Source organism: Anser cygnoides, chromosome 1, assembly GCF_040182565.1.
Source record: "Anser cygnoides isolate HZ-2024a breed goose chromosome 1, Taihu_goose_T2T_genome, whole genome shotgun sequence".
NCBI lineage: Eukaryota > Metazoa > Chordata > Aves > Anseriformes > Anatidae > Anser > Anser cygnoides.
The window spans coordinates 205,669,166-205,690,126 of NC_089873.1; the positions used below are offsets into that span (position 1 = coordinate 205,669,166).

The 20,961-nt window shown below is 39.3% G+C and overlaps 2 protein-coding genes across 23 annotated transcripts in view; one reads left to right on the top strand and one right to left on the bottom strand.

Moving 5' to 3' along the window:
• Positions 1-20,961, bottom strand: part of DLG2 (discs large MAGUK scaffold protein 2) — a 1,043,894-nt gene that overhangs the window by 860,235 nt on the left and 162,698 nt on the right. For 15 of the 22 annotated variants that reach the window (XR_010828657.1, XR_010828656.1, XM_048080923.2 and 12 more), the window contains one exon: positions 15,469-15,543. The exons of the other annotated variants lie outside the window; for them this stretch is intronic. Coding sequence is in view for 13 of the 15 variants with exons in the window: in XM_048080923.2 (XP_047936880.1) it covers positions 15,469-15,543 (75 nt within the window). In the remaining 2 variants the exon portion in view is untranslated. The remainder of the gene's footprint in view (positions 1-15,468; positions 15,544-20,961) is intronic. 22 annotated transcript variants of the gene reach the window in all.
• The window catches only part of LOC106039878 (transmembrane protein 126A), a 308,882-nt gene that overhangs the window by 117,887 nt on the left and 170,034 nt on the right, over positions 1-20,961 (top strand). The gene's annotated exons all lie outside the window — the stretch shown is intronic.

Genomic DNA, 20,961 nt, shown 5'->3' on the forward strand with positions numbered 1-20,961 from the left:
TCAGCAGTTAAGAGGAGATCAATCAAAGAGTTAACAGCTTGCCAAGAATTGAAAATGAAAGATAGTAATAAAAGACAAGTTTTCACTGTAGAAGGAAGCATTCAGTGAAGTTTGTTAAGAATCTCTGCTGGCACCTATGCAATTCAAAATAGTCATAACTGATTTGAAAAACAGGCAGTTGACAGGAGTGCTTCAGGAGCTATTGACGTATCCACAATAGCAAAAACAAAAGTTAACTCTGTAGAGCTACAAAAGGATCTTCTGAGACTGTGTAATTCTGTGTTAATTGCTGCCAATAAAGGGTGAGATTCACCTACTTGACATGTGTGTCTTGTGTGACTTTATATGATTTCAAGTAACCTGCCTCACCTCAAGCTCTCTCTCGAGAGAGAGCTACATGACATCACACAAGGGCAATCAAAAGGCATTAAATTCTATCCATGGTGAAATTAAGTGTTGATTGATTCAAACTAACAGAAATTTAGAAATAGAATCCTACTCTTAGATATACTGCAATGGTCTTTAAATGAATAACTATTTGAGAAAGAGTTCCACATGAGTTTATTTTGTAATTTATAAGAAACCTTGTTTTATGCCCTGTATTGTTCTTTTCTCTTGTTTTGTTATGCACATAGGGTGAAAACAGTTACTTGAAATTTATCCTTTCAGGCCACTTTTCAAACTGGTACAGATTTTGCTATATAACTGAGATTTACGTCTATTATCTCAGAGACTAGCAGCTGATAAATTCCTCATCTTCAAACTTCAGATCTGCAAGTAGATAGTACCAACCAGAGAAGACTAATTTATTTTAACTCCAATGATCTTTTAGAAACAAACATTATGTTGCTGTATGCCTCCGTAGGCTCTTTAATTGACTATAAGCACGGAGAATAAGACATTTCACTCAATACCTGAGTTTACTGAAGTTCAGCCTTAAGAGTGTTTCATTTTCCTTTATTTTCTTTGCCAAGAAATCATTTTAAGTCGTGGTATTGTTGCTCCCACTGACATCAACTCACACTGACTCCATTAAATTCATTATTTCATCTGTGGTGATTCTACATAAGGTAGGACCTTATAAGAACCACAGCCTGAAATCTTGGAGAGCCCAAATTAATCATCAAGATATACGATCTGAAGAGAAACCAGAGTATATGCATCATGCACAGACCAACCAGCTATTTGGGAAGAAAAAAAGATATATATATAGATTTTTCTCTTCTATTTTTTAATTTTTAATTAACTGCTAATTTTGCCATGGTTCTCAGAATCACTTCCCTTCAAACTGATTGGTTGTCAAGTAGTAAAACTCAATTTTTAATACATTTCCATATGATTTTCTCCATTAGACTCCCATTCATTTGCTTCTTATTTTCATTGTTTTTGTGTTAGCTATTTTGTCCATCCCATTCTTTATAGTTTCACTGTAAGCCTATCTGAATCGCTGGTCCCAATTCAGTCCTATGGCCATCTTCCATACATTTCTTTCTGCCCCATAAAATATCCCAGAAACACCTCCTTTCTCTTTTAGAAGAGAAAATACCTGTTTTAGAAAGGTGTGTTATTAGCCCTCAACCCTACTATATTCTTTCTTTGATCTGGCTGCATTAGTTGTGCCTGAATTTGCTTCTATTCACAGAGTAATTAGAACTGAAAGAATTCTGAAAAATATTCAGTATAATGCAACAGATTTTTGGAGCATCACTATTTGTCAGAAAAGTTGTCAAAGTCCTCTTTCTTCTCCAGCTGGTATCTGGAATTTGTCACCAAAAGTATTTAAAATCTGTTATTCTCATAACATTTCTGCTTTGTTTTTTGCTTTTCAGGGGGGATTGATGAGTTTTTTTTGAGGCAGCCTTTGTTCTACAGTATCATATTATCATATTAATGCTCATGGCTTAGTGAATTTTGGCCTACACATTTCATTGGCATGCTGCTTCGAGCCTAACTTCTCAATCATTAATGAAAATATCAAGCAAGTCCGCATGTAATAATGGTTCTGGAAGCGGTGCCAGCATCCCTCTGTAACTCAACATATATCCATCTGGGCACAGTCATTCCTGGGGGTCTAAAAAGTCATGTAGCAAGACTAAACTCCAAGCTAATTAACATGAACTTTTCTTTAAAACTTCAGGAGATAATGTAGCAAGCTCTTAAAATCAGCAGGAGCTGGGCGCCTAACTGCTCTTAATGTTTTTGAAAGTCTATCTCAAAAAAAAAATATATATAAGCAGCAGCTAATAATTTAGTAATTCTATCAAAACAAGCAATTAAATGTGTCTTGCATGATTTGTTCTCTATAAAAATCACGCTGCTTGTTTACTCAAACTTCTATTACCCTCTAGATTTTACTGATTTCATCTCCGGGTATTTATTCAATTATTTTATAAGGAATTGAAATCTAATTCATGAGCTACTCACAGTGACACCTAAATCTTTTCCCACAGCCACTCTATCAAATGAAGAGGCAATCAGTCAGAATAAGACGGACTATTTTTGCCAAAGCATATTACTATCCTTAGAAAGTAGAAAGTAACTGAGCTAAAGTTCAGTGAAATTCCATGCTGTGATGTTGCTGAGCCTCCCAAAGTATTTTAAATCACCTAGATTTTCTATTTTGGATTAATTTGACTAAGCAACACAATTTCATGTTACTAACTAATGCATCTCCCATTTTTTTCCTTCCACAAATTAGCATTGAAATGTCCATCTGCAAAGTTTTAGGCAAAGTTTCTGCAGCTTTGCACTGGACAGATGCAACATTAGGCCCTATCATAACTCCAGTTCTTGCTGCTCACCCACCCACTTTGTAGATACAGGTAGAGATTGCTCCTTATTTTCATATGTCATGTATCTCAAAAGAAAACCTAGCGAATGCATTTAAAAAATACTGTCAACTTAAGTCCATATCTGTTACCTGTACCTACAATTTTATTACATTCTTCCAAAAACAAAACCAAAAAATTCCCACAACGCTTCTCCAACTAACAAGACACACTACTTGATTACAGATGCTCTGTCATGTTGATATGATACACTGCTCTGGACTTAATTAAAAATCTAAGTAATTTTCTGTGGAATCACTGATCTATTTTCCAGCATCTCTCTGGGCTCCTCTTTGAGTAAGGTCAGTGCACAAGGGGTTTTCTGGTGCCTGTAAGGTGACACTGCATATCGTCATCAACATTTCTGCCACACTTTGAGAGCAGTACAGTGGAATTAGTTGGAAATCAATAAATGTGTGATGACACTAAGAGTTGCCTATCTGGTTCCTGGAGTGAAGGTCACGAAAATGCCTAAGAATAAAATTAAGAAAAAGCAGCACATTGGCTATAGGCAGGGCAGAATGCTAGTAGTAAGGGAGATAAAAGGATATTTCTGAAATTTCCTGTCTGCTATTGCAGGTGCCTGCCTGACCTATGCACCTAAAAGAGGTTATAATACATTACCTACAGCCCTCTCCTCTACTTACATGCCCAGGTTGTCTCTTCGGGTAGAGATGATTTCTTCATCCTTTCCCCTCAAAAAATGGATGGAAGATGAGATGCTGTTAATGGAGTTGCATTTTTGTGAGCAGAAATTCAGAGTTCAACGCAGGTTTCACTCTGGAGATCAAATCCACCTCCCAGGAGAGTGCTATGACCAGCAGCAATGAACAAGGCTCAGACAGAAAGTCTCCATCCTATCTGCCAAAGGTGGCCAGTGGTACAGGAAGAAATGAAAGAACTTTCAGCGCAAAGGATGTGAAATTTACTTCTGAAAACTATGGTGCTTAAAGTCTTACAGGCAACAAAGCAGTGAGGAAAAGAGGGATGGGAATGGGCATGGGCTTTATGAATTGCCTACTTGGATTTGGAACTTGAATTTGGTCTAAACTGCCTTTTAGCTACTAAAATGTTATGCGCATCCAGGGCTTTGTAGTCCTGCAATATATCCCTAACTGCTAGACTGGCAGTTAGTGTTTCATGGCAGCTCGGACTGCTCAGAGAATAGTGGCAAGGACGAGCAGCTATTTGTTATTATCCAGCCTTTTCAATTTCATGACAGTTGGGGTCTTCTGGCTCCTGCTCAGAAAGCGAGATAAATGTGAAGCTTCTGCAAGTGTGACAGTATCTTCAGTCAGTGATGAATAAACAGGAATAATAAACAGAAATAATAAGCTAAGAAAAAAAGTATAAAGATTGCAACACAACTGAATAAAGGTCTGAATAAACTGAAGGTTATGGAACTGAATAGAACGAAGGGTATGGAACATGTCTAAAAACTAATGCTAACAGTAACTTTTTTATGCTTTAGAGATCTATATTTTTAAAAACAATTGTGTTTAAACCACCTCAAATATCAACAGATTCAACCTGTACTTACACTTGGATTCCTGAAACATACTTTTTACTAAAATAAGAGCGTAAAATATGTTATTATGTCAATATTTTGGTTTTGCACCCAACAACTGAAAGCCCAAAATAACAGGCAGTTTCCCCACCTCTTCCCTTGCCCAAAATAAAAGAATTCCAAATGCTCTGGAATACAATAAAATATATGTTTTTCATTATGATTTTCTTACACTCTCAGTTTCAAAATAAAAAGTTTCTAAACACTGAGCCTGGGAAATTAAGTGTGGAATCTGAAATCATATTGCACTGTTACACACTACTGTACACCTTAATAGATCTCAAAGAAATTTAGGAACGTAGCAAGTATTTCTAAATCTACTTTGGTGAAACCAAGGAACAGACAGGGTTATTTTTCATATGGTGCACTGTGAGCAAACCAGAACTCAGAAGTTATTTCAGAAAAATTTGCTTTTTTTCTGAAAATATACAGTTTTGCCTTGGATCAGCCACGATGTTGTGCATTTTATGTAAATTTACCAGTAATAAGGACTTAGAAATAAGTTGACAATTCTGTTAATTAGTCATGCTGTAGATTATCACTGCTAAACACAGTCAAAATAAAAATAATATAGAATCTGTATGTCCAAAATGCCATTTGATGGTAGTACAATAATCAGATATAAATGAATATAGATGTCAAGCTTGGTTTAGTAAATTGACCAGTTAACAAGTTCCCTTTTCTGGGACTTTACTGCTTAACAGCAGTTAAGCACATCTAAAAATCCAATAAACATGCGCTATGCTAAACTACTGCTGTGAATGCTATGAAACCACAAACCTAATTCAAATTATTTAATTTTCAGAGGTGATAAACTAGAGAACCCTTCTACTTTTATTCCAAAATCAATTTTGCTATTGATCTCACTAAAAAAAAAAAAAAAAGGAGGTCTTATACAAGGTTCTATTATTACATGGAATAGAAAGACTGTGAATAATCTTACAAGAAGAAATCCACAACTTCATATCAGCCTCAAATAATATACAAAAAAATCAACAGAAAATAAATGAGAAAAATTGAAAGATCTGGTCCAAAAAGCATTTTCATTATAGTTTCCATAGAACTGATATTTCAGAAAGTTAGTCACAATTTGAATTTTGCAAAAGAAAGCAGAAAAAAATCACTGTTTAAATCACCCGTTAAATCTCTAAAAGCACGGTTTATGCACATATCTACAGGTGGAGAAGATTCATAGCTGATCAGATTATATTCAAGTAGAATAAGCCTATATGCTACACTAGAAAACTGATAAGCATATATCTGATAAGTAAAAAGTTCATTGCTACAGTTAAGAATTGACAAAGTAAATGCCAAGATTTTATTAGCAAAGCAGTTCTTACTTTATTTAATATATATATATATATACATCCATGAGAGGATTCAAACGTTGAATATTTAAAGACTTTTGCTAGCAAGGAAGAGAATGAGGAACCAAAGCCTATGTTGTTAAACCAGTGCAAATCTAGATTTACTCTAACATATCTGACAACAGAATTTCGTTCCACTTATCTAACTCTTATTTTAATGAGTTCCAGTCTATCACAAGTAACTGCCCATCCATAACCACAAGCTTAAGAAGCCCCTAAACCGCTGATTGCAAGAAAGATATTCCAAGGGAAATATCACTCTGTGCTTGATGAGTTACCACGCTTTATCTCTAAATATCAGCTGCAGACCTCTATCAGCTGCAGAGCTACAGAAATCCTTTGGGAATTTCGTTTTATCTGCTACGGCCACTCTACAGTTTTATGAACCATCTAAATAAAGCAAGTCTGCTGATGTCAAATGTGACATAAATTGGTTCATTAGCAAACGGGCCTGGACTGAGCTTACAATTAAAGGCTCAACTGTGCAGACATGCAGCAGATCACCACCCACAATCCTGTTTCACAGTAACGGGTGAAATCCAGGTAGATTACAAATTCTCTGGTGAGTTGTTCACCCAACTTTCTAACAGAGCTTAATCTTTAAATACTGGCTATTTGTGTGTCATGCTTTGTCCTATCATGTTTATCCAGTAGCAGTGACCAACACAGGATGGTAGTAGAGAAGAGGGGTGACAGTGAATCATTTTCAAGTTTTTAAGTGCGATATTACATGATAGTATTTCCTGTAACAAGAGACGACTGGATTCAGTCTCCTAATGTTTATTTCCTGTCCTTCAGTGCAGTATTGCCATTCTGCTACTGTCACAACATTTAAATCTTTCTAGGTGGCTATCCAGTGTTAGAAATCACTGCCCTTCCCTCTTGGATGGCTTCCCTGGTAACCTATTCCACAACGACAGCGGAATAGACAAACAGTTTGAAAACGGGAAATGTTTGTCCAAATACAAATATTCCTCTCTAAGGAGTCAGGACAGAGCAGGGAAGAAGGCGATGTGAGGGGTCTCCTGTGGGTGAAAACAGAGCCCCAAACTAGAGTGCTGCCTCCCCCCTTCCCCTCCCAGTTAATGCAAGGCCCAGCCTTCACTGAGGAAAGCCCAGGCTGGTACCATGCCAGTGAGAGGAGCACCACCACAGCCAGACTGAGGTGCAGGTGGCACGGCAAGAAAGGGTAGGTGTTGAACAGCAATGGGTTCAGATTATCTGGGGACAAGGATGGAGAGCTATTTATGTAGCAGAGATCTGTGGAGCTGGGGTAAGCTCAGGTGCCAGAGGCATGAAGGAGGTATTGAAAAGTCTGTATAAAAATACATATACATAGTATGGATCTGTGGGAGGGAAAACTTCAGGCTTTCTCTGGTTTTGCTTATTCTTTAATTATACCATATCCTGTTTTAGATGCTTCTACCATGGATTAAAGACAATTCAAAGGAATACAGAACGTGTAGCCTCTAAATGTAGCTGGCCCTGAAGCTCAGTTCTCGGCAACAACGGTGACAGCAGAGCAGATTGCGGATCTGACGGCTCCTACACACCTCTCTCGTCCTGTTGCTCTACAGCTTGAGCACAGCCCCCAAGCTGAAGGTAAAAAACTGAGCCAAGAGGTGGTTAAGGCTGCCAAAACAATGCATCAAAAGCTTTTTCTGATGTTACTGCATTATCTATGATGGTAAATATTTGTTAAATGTCTCTTCCCTTTCCATAAAAGAATAACGGTGCTGTTCAGTCATCCAGTGCTTTGTTACAGAGCCGCAGGGTTGCTCCAAGAGCTGACCATGGCACAGTGAAGTGTTTTACAAAGATGTAGCATCACACTTGGGCTGACAGCTCTCCCATGGGCTAACTACCTTTGGCGCAGCACTTGTTCCAAACTGGAATGCTTGGCGTATCTCTATGCAGCGTAGTCGTGTTCTCCACTTCTCCCATCTTTCACCTCCCTCATTTCTAAAATGGAGATGATAGTTTTCCCAACTTCTTCACAAGGGTCTTGTGACAACAGATTGGTATCCTGAGATGCTCAGACTCTAAGGAAATACCATAAAGTACCCAAGGTAAGAAAGAAGAGATGGGCCTACAGTGGCTCAGATGAATATGTACAGTTGGAATGACTGAAAGGTCGTGTCAGAATTCATAATTAATGTTAAACATTTCAAGCAAATATTTGTGACTTGGCATAACATGATGACACTTGATGGAAAAAATGCAGATGCCCACCCAGTAAAACTCACAGAGGCATGCTGGCCTGTAGAGATGTATACACAAGCTTGACTCAGACTGTAAGAGTCATCAGCAAACACGGCTGAGCCAACACCTTTGGGTTTTGGCAATGCTCAAATCCCAGGAAGGGATGATACAGCTCAAGTCTGCTTGCATGGATAACTGAAGCTCTAATTTGCAAAACCCTGAAAGCACAGGATATTCAGACCTACACTTCATAGTCTTCCTGTAACACAAAACAGTTTATATGTTTTACAGGCACTTTCCCACTTATATTTCTTGCTTCCCTAGAGCACACAGAATAAATAAACAGAGCAAACAAATCCTAATTTGCATGACTGTTCCCAACTGAAAAAAAAAAAAAAAAAAGGCCATACAACAGAGATATGAGTATTCTGAAGGGAACAGTAGTTTCCATCAGCCTTTGAAGAAGTTTTTTATATTCATTCCTTCAGAAATGCCTGTGCAACACCTCCATGAGGATGTCCCAGTCCCAGGGCAGGATTCCAGTGCTCACTTACAGTGCCATATGAGTGATACCAACAGAGCTGAAGGGACGCACCCCCCCACCCCCACCCCCAAGCACTTTGCAGGAGACATTTAGAACTTTGGGGGAATAAACCTTTGGAGAACACATTCACTAAAGTGGCTATTCACAGTCATTTATGTGATAAGGAGAGACCTTTACGTTTCTATAGCCCTGTAAGTGGAATTACACAGTATGTACTGAATGAATAACAGGACTTGCAATTTAAAGGTACAAATGAAAATGCCACTAAAACATGTGGTCTATGATGGTTAAATTGATTGGTTTTTTCATGGTATTAAGGAAAAATGTGGCTGGCATAATACAAGGTTATGTGAGATGCTGTAATACCTCTTTGGCCTAGGCTATGCCCTCATGCAAACCTGTATTCATTTGTATTTTGCATGGAAGTCAGTGGCAGTTCCACACACCTATAAAAGGACAGCTGTAATAAACATATATTGGGGTAGCCTAGAATGAAAGACTCAGAGCTGAGTCTCTGGTGTAGGTCACCACTTTGCCAACACTGAGAAAGTCCCCTGTCATGGGTTCAGGCATCTGTACTGGAGATGGTCATCTATGTTTCCTTTACAATTAATCAAGAGAAGCACACCCTTCAGCAGCTCCGTTCATACCCTAAAAAACAGTGTAGAGATGAACTACAGCTCAAAATTGTTTATAGCTCTCCATTGACATAAACCTGGACAGATGAGTTTCACTTTCAGCATCTCTATAAAATATTGCCAAACAAGGTGTAGTTCCTGCCCTTTGTCTTCCACAACCAATTCAACCACAAGTTTCTTCTATAATTTTTTAGAGTGCCAGGCTCCTTGCTAAGGTGCAATTTCCAGATATCATTGTGGCAAGTTACTGACCCAGGAGTCACAGTCACGCTGTTTCACTTGAGCCACATTTCATCGGTTAGCTAAGTACACATGCCATTTCTTAATATATACAATTCATATGTTTGATTTCCTTGAAAAATTAAATCACTGCCTCCTCATATGCTGTAGAACATCTGAGAGAAAAATAATGAAAATGTTTTAGTTCACTTTACTGGGGACTAGAAATACTTCTAGGCAGTCATATTAATCATATTTGTGGGTTATCGCAGGGTGTAAACAAAGAGTGGAGCTAAGTTTGTTCTTGTATATATCTCCATAAATGCAGAATACTTGAAACACTTGTGTTTGACCTTAGCATGGAATTTCTCATGTCAGGAAAACATGGCTTGAGGGTAGCAACACCCCTGGGATATAGCCCTTAAGCTATGTATATGTTACCAGAAAAACTATACTCCGATTGTACTTCACATCTGGGAATAAAAATAATAAATACCATACAATTTGGATATGCACACTGTTTTCAGGCTTTAGTGACACTGCCAAAACATTGCCTGGATAAAACAGATCTTAAAGGAGAATTTTAAAAACATGCCTAGAAGAATATTAAGATTTGTTTAATACTCTCTGCTCATAAACCTCATGAGCTGCAAAAATTTTACGTAGCTAAAAAAAAAAAGTTACCTTTCAAAAATTTCTATCGCAAAGATTAACAAGATTAACACCAAATTTTAGTTTAAAGAAAATTTCAGATTATAAATATTTTGTTCTCAGTTATGCACTGTTGCACTCGTGTGACTGGAAGTGCTGTAGCAACATCCTGGTGCTTCCCATAAAAAAAAAATAAAGCAATAAAGACAGCAAATATCATATACATAATGTGTGCTTAATGAGACTACTCATTATAAATAAGTCCTGTGAAATGTTTCCTGATGATGAAGTCAAGCAACTATGTGGGTCAATCTGCAGATAATGGTTTTGTACAGCTTAATGTGTATCATACGATTTTTTTAAACTGATTTATCACCTCACCTAAAGGGTTTCTGAGCTTGTTTTGCAATTGTGAAACCCCTCCCTTGTTCCACTGGGATCACATTAACTGAAACTTGAGGAAGGGCCACATAGATCATAAATTAAGTATATATATTTCATTGTCAAGGAGCCATTACTTCTTTTTTAAATCTTCTTTCCTTTTTTTTCCCCCTAATCCTTGATGAACTAGAGGAGTAAAAGGCTCCTTTTGCCCTGTTTCTCTCAAATTTTGCTCCTGAGCCAGTCCCTTCTGTTAACACATACACTGCTAGCATCTGCCTCTATCTACCCAAGCATGAAGCATTTGCTGCCCTGCTGGGATGTGCTGCAGTTTGCTGCTAATCCAACACCACCTTACTTTAGCTGGAACTTTCCCCGCTGAATCCATAAATCAGATTACAACAGACACATCCTGGCTCTTCCTCACCGCCAGCTACAGCTCCCAGCAAGCAGAACAGCATCCTTTTCCCTGGGGAAGGCTGGGGGGGGTGCAAACGAGAAGGAAGATCCAGGGCTATTCAAGGTGAAGAGGGATTTAAGTGGCGATTTTAAAAAGCGGCTTAGTAGCTGGCAATTGGTGACAGCCTCGCAGCAGTGCGGCGTGCAGTCAGTAAACGGTGAAGAGGTGGAAAGCAAAGCGCCTTCAGCACTGGGCAAGGAGGGGTGCAGGAGTCCTGCGAATGATGAAGAGCTGCAGGAATACCGTGACCCAGCAGAAACACGCATGGTATTGCTTTAATACCTCCTCTAAAACCGACGCCGAGTTTTAGCACTCAAAATTTTCCATTACTATCAGCGTGGAGGTGAAAGACACGAGAACAGAGCATTGTATTAAGAGCTCAGTTTTCAAATATTTCACATATTAGCCACAAAAAACATTCCCCACCACCCGGGTTGTCTATGGAATTTATTAGCCAAATGGGTTTTAATAGAAAAAGACTTAAAGCTCAGGGAGAGAGAGAGAGCCCCTGCAAAAGGCACTTTCTGGAGTGCAGAGCTATTTATTTATTTTATAGAGCACATCCACACGGGAGCGGAAGGGACACGGTTACAAGGCACAATGCGAAGTCCTGGGAGAGAGCCGAGCCTGGCCAAACAAAGCCATTTATTTGTTTTGTGTTTAAAGAGAGCAAGATTGATTTCAGAAATGATTCTTCCAGACTCAGAGCGTTAAAATAAAACAGAATATGCGTGTTTCAATATGTTCCCGCCTGGCTCCATTGTACAACAATGTCAGAACATTCTTTACATAGAGCACAACCACCAGAACTAACATACAGACATCTTCCAAAAGTATGAGTTTCTTTAAAATGACTGCTGTGAAGTAAGTATGCAAAACCCTTGATCAGTTTGAACCAGAAATGTTTACGGGCTGGCTCCCAGATCAGGATAAAATCAGATATTGTGCAGGGCATTAGCGCATTCCTGTCCCTCCAGTGTTCCCAATAAACTGGGAAGACATAGCCAGAGTAACTTTATCCCCCATGAGCTGATCTATCCTATATAAACAGAACAATAATATCCTACACATGTACACAGGGCTCCGAAAGGAGTGACTTTTGCTCTCCTTGTGCTATGGATCTAGGTACGGGGAGGGCAGAGAGACTTCGGGCTCAGCTGCCATGCAGGCTGTCAGCGTGTAAGCGTGTTAGCGTGTGCTAAATTCCCCCCAGTGCAGCACCTACATAAAGCTGCAGCCCGTGAGCTACTGCAGCATGCAATGTGATGTGAGGACCCTCGCCCAGGTCCCCCTATCCTCTAAGTCATTGTCCCCTTCTCCTGCACACTGAGGGGACAGCGAGCACTGAATGAGGCTCTGCAAAGCAGTGGCTTAGGGCATGCACCAAAACCATTGTCATTTGTACCCCAGATGCCCCTTATGACTCTCTCTTGCTGTTGCTTAGTGGCAGATGACACCCCAAACGGGGCTATTGTGGTGGAAGGGGATATGGTAGGCCTGTGAGCTCTGCAGTGGGAAAAAAAAGAAGCAGCAGCAATCTACTAATGCTGCAGGGTAACAGAAGGTGAATGTGCTGAATGCTGAGCTCAAGAAATCCTGTCAACAGGGTGGGAAGAAAAGACAACCGCAAGTATTTTTTGCAACACAGGTGCAGCCTGCGATCCTTCATTATCTTAGCATAATAAATCTAGCTAGCAAGCCACCCCAACAACAGGAAGGTTTTGTATGCTTAACAGCTATGCAGCGAAACTCCTTTTGGAGTATTTTATAATCAAACACTACGAATCCTTTGGAAGACATAACTAAAAGTGCAAGAGCAGACAAAGCCACCCTTAGGTAATTCCCTTGATTAAAACTCTCAGACTTAAAATGAATCTAATTAAGGACATTGTGAAGACACAGAAAGCCAGTGTTCACTTATGCCCTCTTTTGCGGATGGTGAGCTGCCAAACAGATCTGAGAACCTTAATTGCAGGAATATCAGCAAATTCAAAAAAAGATGGCAAATTAGGGACTGCAAAAGAGTCAGACTGTTACATAACAGCAGTTCTGCTGGATGTCCTGGTTCTTGCACTAGATGGCAAAGGCACTCTTGAGAGGACACAGTGCTTTTTATAAAAACTGCTGAGAAAGGAGAGAAAAACCTCACCCATACTCATGACATCAGGGGTGATGCAGCCAGCAAAACTGATGAAAGAGGATACCCTTTCTACCATTCTGCTTAACATTCCTTGTTTGAGAGCTTCCTACACTGCTCTTGAGAGGCATCCAAACACACACTGTGGGCATTGCAAGGAGTTGTCACAGCTGGCCAGGGTCTGGCTCTTTTTTGGATCCCACCATCCGTCCGTAGCATCTAATATGCTCTGTTTGATCACTGGAAAAAATAATTTCATTAAGTGGCTTCCTATTAGAATGCTGACATTTTGCAGACATTCTTCTCAGATAAAAGCAGGGAAGATAAAAAATACTTTTGAAATCAGATAGTGAAAAACACCACCGAAGAGAAGTCTGATTTCATTTTCCCCAATTGTTTGCATTAGACTCCCAAGAAAATAAATCCACTGAAACATGGTAAGAAATGCTTACAAATGCCTGACACAAATAAGGTAGGCAGAAAAATCTGTTTGGCCACACAGAAATTGGTTTGATGAAAAACAAATAAACAAACCAAAAAAAAAAAGGGGTGGGGTGGGGAAGTGACTTGTGAACTACAGATTCTTTGTGGGTTATTGCTGAGCTCCTTCACTCCATTCAGCATCCATAATAAATACAGATGGAAGCAACCTCCAAGCAGGCAATTACTTCAAGGACCGCATGTTGAATTCTACATTAAAAAATAGTAAAAAAGATAAATAGCAATCAAGTGAATGGTTGAACTGTATTTTAATAGTGAATTGGTTTGTTTTTTTCCCACTATAACAGCTTAAAAATAGCACTGCTTGGAGTTATTCCTATCTTAGATGACTTCTAGTGTTAACAAAGACAACAAAGCTTGATCCTCAGTTTACCATTTTTTGTGATAATACACAAACATGCAAGATAGCAGGTCTATCAAAATTACCTATGCATGCACACGTATCTGATGTAACAAAACAACCAAAGAATAAATCTAAATGACTTTATTTTTGATGGTTTAAGAAAGAAATATTCTAAAAACTACCCAGTTGGCAATAAAAATTATTTTACTTATGAAAGCGTTTAAAGTCACTACCAGAAAAGTCAGTTCTTGGTGTTAATGAAAATCACTGAGTGCAACTGCTCCTGACCTTAATCATTTTTGCTATCAAATACCCAGTGTAATTCCATTTCTGAAAGCACCATGCTGCCATACTTGGGCTCATGTCACAGCCCTCTCAGTACAAACAAAAACAACAAAGCCACATTGCCAATTCAATCCAAATCCTTTGAGGATGTAAATTAGTAATTGGGAAGACCTACCAATTGGTCACCGGGCTGGATCCTCAGTAAAAGTCTGTTTAGCTCAATGGTTCAATCAATACATTTAAGTGAGTCTATTTTCATATATAGATCAACAGTGATATCATTATTTTTAACATAACGTAAGTACGACCGAAAACACAGGGTTTGCAACCACTTGCAAGATTAGGTAGAGACTGAGGGAGGGCAAAAACTGAAATTTGTTTCTCGTTCATCTACTCATAAAAGGTGATAAGTTGATAGCTGAGAACCAACATCACGCCGTGGTCCAGAGCCAAAGAAAATGTCAACTAACTCCTGCCAACCCCTCAGCTGAGATAAATCATCATAGCCCTATTAGTCAGCCCTCTACTCTAACTTCCAGCATCCAAGGATTTGGCTCTATCTACTATGTATATTCAGACAAGATATAAATCAATGCAGTGTCAGCTTGACCGCAGTTTCTTTTTTCTCTTCAAATATTACCGTGTCCTTGATGGTTAAAAACAAATCTCACTGAAGTCATCTAATTGGCAGGAGGAGGAAAGCATTTACAAAGGTCATCTCCTATAAATCCAGCAGGCTAAATTTTACTCACAGCCCACCATCCCCAAAGTTACCTACATCGGGGTAACTTTCCCACTTATTAGTCCTAAGCACTTAGGATTGCCAGTCCTTCTTTCATGAGAACATGGAAAAGAAAAGCTGCATCTCCCTTTCCTTGTGTCACCACCTGAGCCTGGGGACAGGCTGGTGCTTTAAACATCAGTTATTTCTGGCAGACCCTGCAGGAGCTTATGAATGAATTCCCACAAACTCTGCCCATGATAGGGCAAAACTAGCAGGCTGCTAGTCATCACACGCAGCTGGAGCACAGTTGGAGCAATCAGCAGTAACTCCACGCTCCCCCTGAGATGGACACCACCAACAACCATGCCACGCCTGCCCCGTTGCTCCACATGGAAAGAATTAAATTTCGGAAGAGCATGAACTTTTGAAGAAGCCCTGCTAAGCCCATACCCAACATTTCAACAGCTCAGGCTTCCCGCGGAGTTTGGTCTGGCATCAGGACTCGTTTCTGTTCTTTCTCAAATGCGCTTAGTATTGAAATTTTACCTGACAGGGCTGCTCCAAACACAGAGACTTACCATTCAGTCTCTCAAAGCTTTGGATTAAAAGGCTCAAACTTACGGTAGAGTGCTGAATGGGTATCCAGGCAGGTGTTTCGACTGAGCATTTGTGGGATGGGCATCTGCCATGGCTCTGCTGCAAATAAGTGAAAATGGCATTATGCACAACACAGTACGTGCTGCAACAGGCACGATGGGCTCCATTCCAGATGGAGCATCTAGGAGTTTGCCAGTGCCCATTAGACCTCACAAAGTCATTTTTCCACCATTATATAAGATCTGCAGCTCACTGGATCACAAAAGGCCTTGGGGTTGACCCATTAATTTTGCTTTGAACTTCGCAGTTGTGTGGGTGAACGCAACCTTCATCCACTCTCAACCCCAAGCACCTGCCATTTGGCTTTCCTCCACACTGGAGGATTCAGGGAACAACAGCAGAGCTTTAAGCAGCAGGTAAAAAACAGCTTTTTTTCCCCCGTTTCATGACAGTCTGCATTTTTGCATCATGCATCCCCTTTGAAGCAGTGATAGCTGCAGCCTGAACCACCCCAGAGCTATTTTGCAGCAGGAGAAAATCTGTCCCAAATTCTCAGGGTGTGTGTTTCTTTGTTGAGCAGAACACACTGATTGTTCCCCAGATTGACCCCTGGAGGACAAAGAGGAGGAGAAAAGTGCAAGACTCCTGCAGTTCCCTGAAACTTAGCAGAACCAAAAGAGTGAGGGGTTAATTTGAAGTCTAATGTTCCACATGGCAGTGCAAGATGCTACCATCAGGCCTTCAGGCTGATCTTCCTGTAATTTCCCTTGCATTTGCAGTGATTCAATTACATTTTCACAAAGGTTTGGAGCCCATCAGAACAAATTGCACAGCAGATTGGGTCAGAGTCCCTGAAGAAAAGTTCAGAATAAATTCTGGTGTCTGCCACCATTACTCTCAGCATTTCACAAAAGAGTCAAACTATTATTTAGCTGCATGAATTGGAGGACTCCTGTAATTATGTGTGTTCCTGAAGCTGGACATGACAAGAAGGAGAAAAAAAAAAAAAAAAAAAAAGAAAAGAAAAAAAAATTTTTTTTTATTTTCCTTTAAGACAGGTATATTGCAAGTAACTACAATACACCTTTCTTTTCCCCATGCTGAGAGCAAAGGAGAGCAACCTCTGCACACAGGACTGATGAGGCTTCACCCTATTTTCAATTTTGAGTCTGATTTGAGAACATTAACTAGCCAAGCCTAGTAGTGCTTTCTTCTTTATCTCCAAAAAGTGAACACTTGTAAAGCATTGCAAAAACTGTCCATATCAGTTTCAGCTTTGTATTCCCCAAACCTTAAAAACTTTTGTATTTTCACTTAGACAACTTTAGGAATATGCAAAAAGGCATAGCTAGAAAGCAAGAAGCATTGTACCTTTAGATGAAAGTTTGGAAAGTCTTGCTTAAAAGGATTTGAAAAAGTCACTGGTATCATGGCAGCAATATCCTGTGGGTGGGTGTTATCTCCTGTAATGAAGGGATGAATACTACAGCAAACTAAGTAATCCTATCGAAATAATAAAACTATTAATAAATTTTGATCAAAAGGCTGCATAAATTACTGCCAATTATTATTTTTCTTTCTTTTTTTAACAACTGAAGAGTCTTCAGTCCAAGGCCAAGACAAAGGTAAGAAAATTAATAATTTGCTTTGGACAGAAAACATTTTTCAGACTGAAAAGTCTGATCTTACAAACTCAGGTAACCAGGTATATAAAATGATTGTCAGGAAACTCCTTAAAAAGACTCCTCACATTCTTAAAGAGGACACATCTGCAAAATAAAAGGCCAGGACCTCATAGCAGGGGGAAGCAACACTCTGTAAATATTCCTGACTTTGAGATCACTCCCAAATTGTCCCAAGACCCAGAATCACAAGACATGCTTCATATTCAAAGGCCAGAGGGACAGAGGTAATGAGAATTGCTCAAAGGCAACAGCTCCCAGTTTTCCAGAACAAGGCCTGGGCTGAGCATGCAGCTGGGCTGCAGGGTGACCGCAGGGCTTGGCCCTTCATGGCTGGATATTTAAATTATTGTCCTGATAACATGACATTGCACTGGAATTGTCTGAGAAATGCATGTAGCTCAAGGACTGGGACAGAGCACTTATTCCCTCCAAAATTTTCTTTTTTCATCTTTTTTAAATTACAGCTGATTTCCTATTTGAACGGTCAATACTTTTTGTATTTTGTTTAAAAACAATGCTTTTCATACTTTTTGTATCTTCCATCCTCACCCAGTTGAAACAAGAAATAAGGTTGAATATCAGGTGCTAATAATGCTCTCCTGCATAAAAGTGTTCAATTTTACCTTTTTTTTCTTTTTTTTAATCAGCCACAAGCTCCAACATGTTGCACCTTACTGACACCAACTATGGAACAATTTACCCAAAAGGTCAACACTGCATAAGGTATTCTGCAAGCACAGGTAATACAAGTAAGTGTAGGAATAAATACAATGGGAAATATTTGTATGCTGCAAAAGGGACTAACTCCATTCGATTATTATTGCTAATATTTTCACCAGCTTAGGAATTTAGTGAGGACTATAATAGTATAGCAAGGACTAGAGTGTAGTAAGGACTATAAATCCTGGTCCAACATTACACTGGAAAGTTAAAAATCAAAAAAGAGATGAAAATCCATCATTGGAAATCATCTTTTTTCAGCCAATCTTCAGAGGAGTACAGTAGTGTGCTTTTCATGTTTACTAATATTTTTATGCAAAAGAAATGTGTCTTGCTTTGCTGTTGGGGAAAATATGTTCCAATAAAAGAGTTCTCCATCTGAAATGGAAACAGATGTTTCTTCTCCATAGCTTACAAATGAGTGATTTCCAGAGTCTTCTTTTACTCCTTTTCTTTGAGGATACTTGGCCTCCTGCACTACTTCACCCTTGAGACAACTCTGTCATAGTGATAGACAGAGTTATCCAGGCATAAGCTTTATCACAGTTCCATGCAATCAAAGCTTTCAAAATATGCAGTAAGATCTCAGCTTGTGTAATTTTTGTATAAAGAGACTTGGGGACACAGAAAGATAAATCCACTCTCATTGCTGAATTCTGTATCAGTCACCAGTCGTCTGGTGGTTGTTTTTTTGTTTGTTTGTTTGTTTGTTTGTTTGCTTTTCCTGGGTTGATGCTCTAAATCCTTGATAAATTGCATAGCAATAAAACAGTCAGGAAGCAACGAAGCTATGACCAAAGCCAGACAGAGATGCTAACCCCCAGTCAGCTAGTGCAATCCCTTCTCTGGAGGCACTGTTACATGTAATTCCCCAAACGACACGTTTATCAAGCATCCAGAAATTCAGACCACATAGGTAACAAGTAGACAGAAAGTACCAATTTCAGAAGCCAAAACGAAGGCTTCAAGACCTTCGGAGTCTTTGAGCCAAACATTTACCTTCCTAGCATGCAGCCTTAAGCAAGCTTCTTTCCTACATGCTTATCTCAGCCAAGTGTTGAAATAACTGACTACTATTAGCACTGGTTAGAAACATCAGTATGACGTATCTTGCGTATACATTAATATAATGCAGAGCAGTAGCGTTACTGCCTGGAAAAGTCCCTCTGACTTTTCTGCATGGAAATATTGAATCCAGAAGGGGTAAAGGTGAGAGTTTTGTGGCATTACTGCAGAGGTTGCTGGTGACAGAGATGCATTTGCGCGTTAGCAGGCTCTGGGGAAGATTTCAAGGATGTGGATGTTACATGGATCAACTGTAGCAGTTTCTGGGGGAATATGGTGGACAAAAAGAGCATGTATACATAGATTATTGCCACTGTCCCACAGGCAGGGAGAGATTACATGTACCATCAATACTAAATTTTGAAGGCCAAATATTGCCTAACATGATTGTGGCCAGAGACACATTTGGAGACAGATCTTAGGTCAGCTGAAAGATGTGACAAAAGACAGAGAGGATATTTAGGAATATTTTATCTGTTCAAGGTTTATTCGGGGCTTTCTGAACTGCAGCACTCTTTAAGATCTGACTTCAAACTCTACCTCAGAGAAGATATTGGTGATCAGAGTCAAAAGCCGTCACAGGTGAGATTTCCTTTGTATCCACTAGAACATCCAAGAATATGATTTGCAAATTACAGTCCTCAAATCAAAGTCAAGTCCTTGAGTGAGGTCTCCAGTAACAAAAGAGTTGGCTGAAGTCAAACTCAGTGGAAGATATTTATCTACTCCTACACAGCCTGACAAATTGCCTTCTCTGATGCAGATGATTCTCCAGGGAAATGAAAACTGTAGAACTCAGCTAGAGGTCTCAGACTGGGTAAAATATAATCATATACTTGGCAATACCCCTGACCTAATGATTCCCTCATAAATAACTATTTTCTTCTCCTTGACTGCACACATCCTCTCATTTTTCAGAAGTCTCGCATTAGGTGAAGGGAGACAGAAGGAAATTTGCATGGTAGTAGCGAACAGATTAAAACACAGAAGAAATACCTGTTTATGTTGCAGATACATGCCAGGAGACCCATCTTTTCTGCTTTTAGTGGTCTCTTGGACATTGCAAAGAATCCTTTTGGTCAGCTCCAGCTATCTGAAATGCTTAAAAATGCAGCTCACCTCGGCACTAGGAAATTATCTTCCCACCTCCAGCCAGGCCCTCAGAATATTAGAGAAGGGGCTGGCTAAGGATATATAGCTCTGCTATCATTAGGAAACGTTATCATTAATTGAGGCCGGATTGGGCTTTCTAATTTTCTTTGTCTTGCTCAGTATCTTCTACCTTTCCTTATGTGTGCAGCTCTCCGCTGCTGTGCAGTAATATTAAGCCCTAACCATATCTGCCTGAGCAGTTAATTGAACATTTTCTTTTCTCAGTTTATAGAGCTGTTCATAGATTTATGAAACAAATCACCCTTCTTTTTTCATAGTTAAAACCAATCTCAATAAAGACATCTCTCTGAGATCAGCAAATTATAATCTAATGAAATCTATTGAAAATTTCAGTTGCACTAAACAAGGTCAATGCTCAGAAGAAACGAAATGTCATTCAGAAATGAAGATCAAAGTAATTCCCTTCTATTCCTGCTGCTACCATAGAGACCAAGGGAGGGGGAAGAGGGGGAAGAAGAGATTTAACAGACTTAATTCTTACTGAAATTTATAATTAACTACAAGGGAAAAGGGACAATTATCATATTTCTAAAGAATAAAGGAGAAAAAAGTTGAGCTTTTGACAAGATATAATTACAAGACATTGCATATGCAATGCACATTGGTTTGTTCTGTGTAATTTTCTTGAGACTCCCCCCTAAAAAAAATGATTTTTTTTCTAGAAAAGACAACACGTGTCTCATCAGTTTACATTCATAATGTTTGAAATCCAAAAGCTAGCAGCTTACAGCAATTGTTCCAAAATTTACCATTGGTAAATAAAGATTTGAAATAAATACTGAGTTACACTCCCCATCTGTCAGACATCTACGAGTATATTCTCCAGCTAAGATAAATGGTAATCAATGAAAAGGGTCTTCCTGCGCTTCTAAGT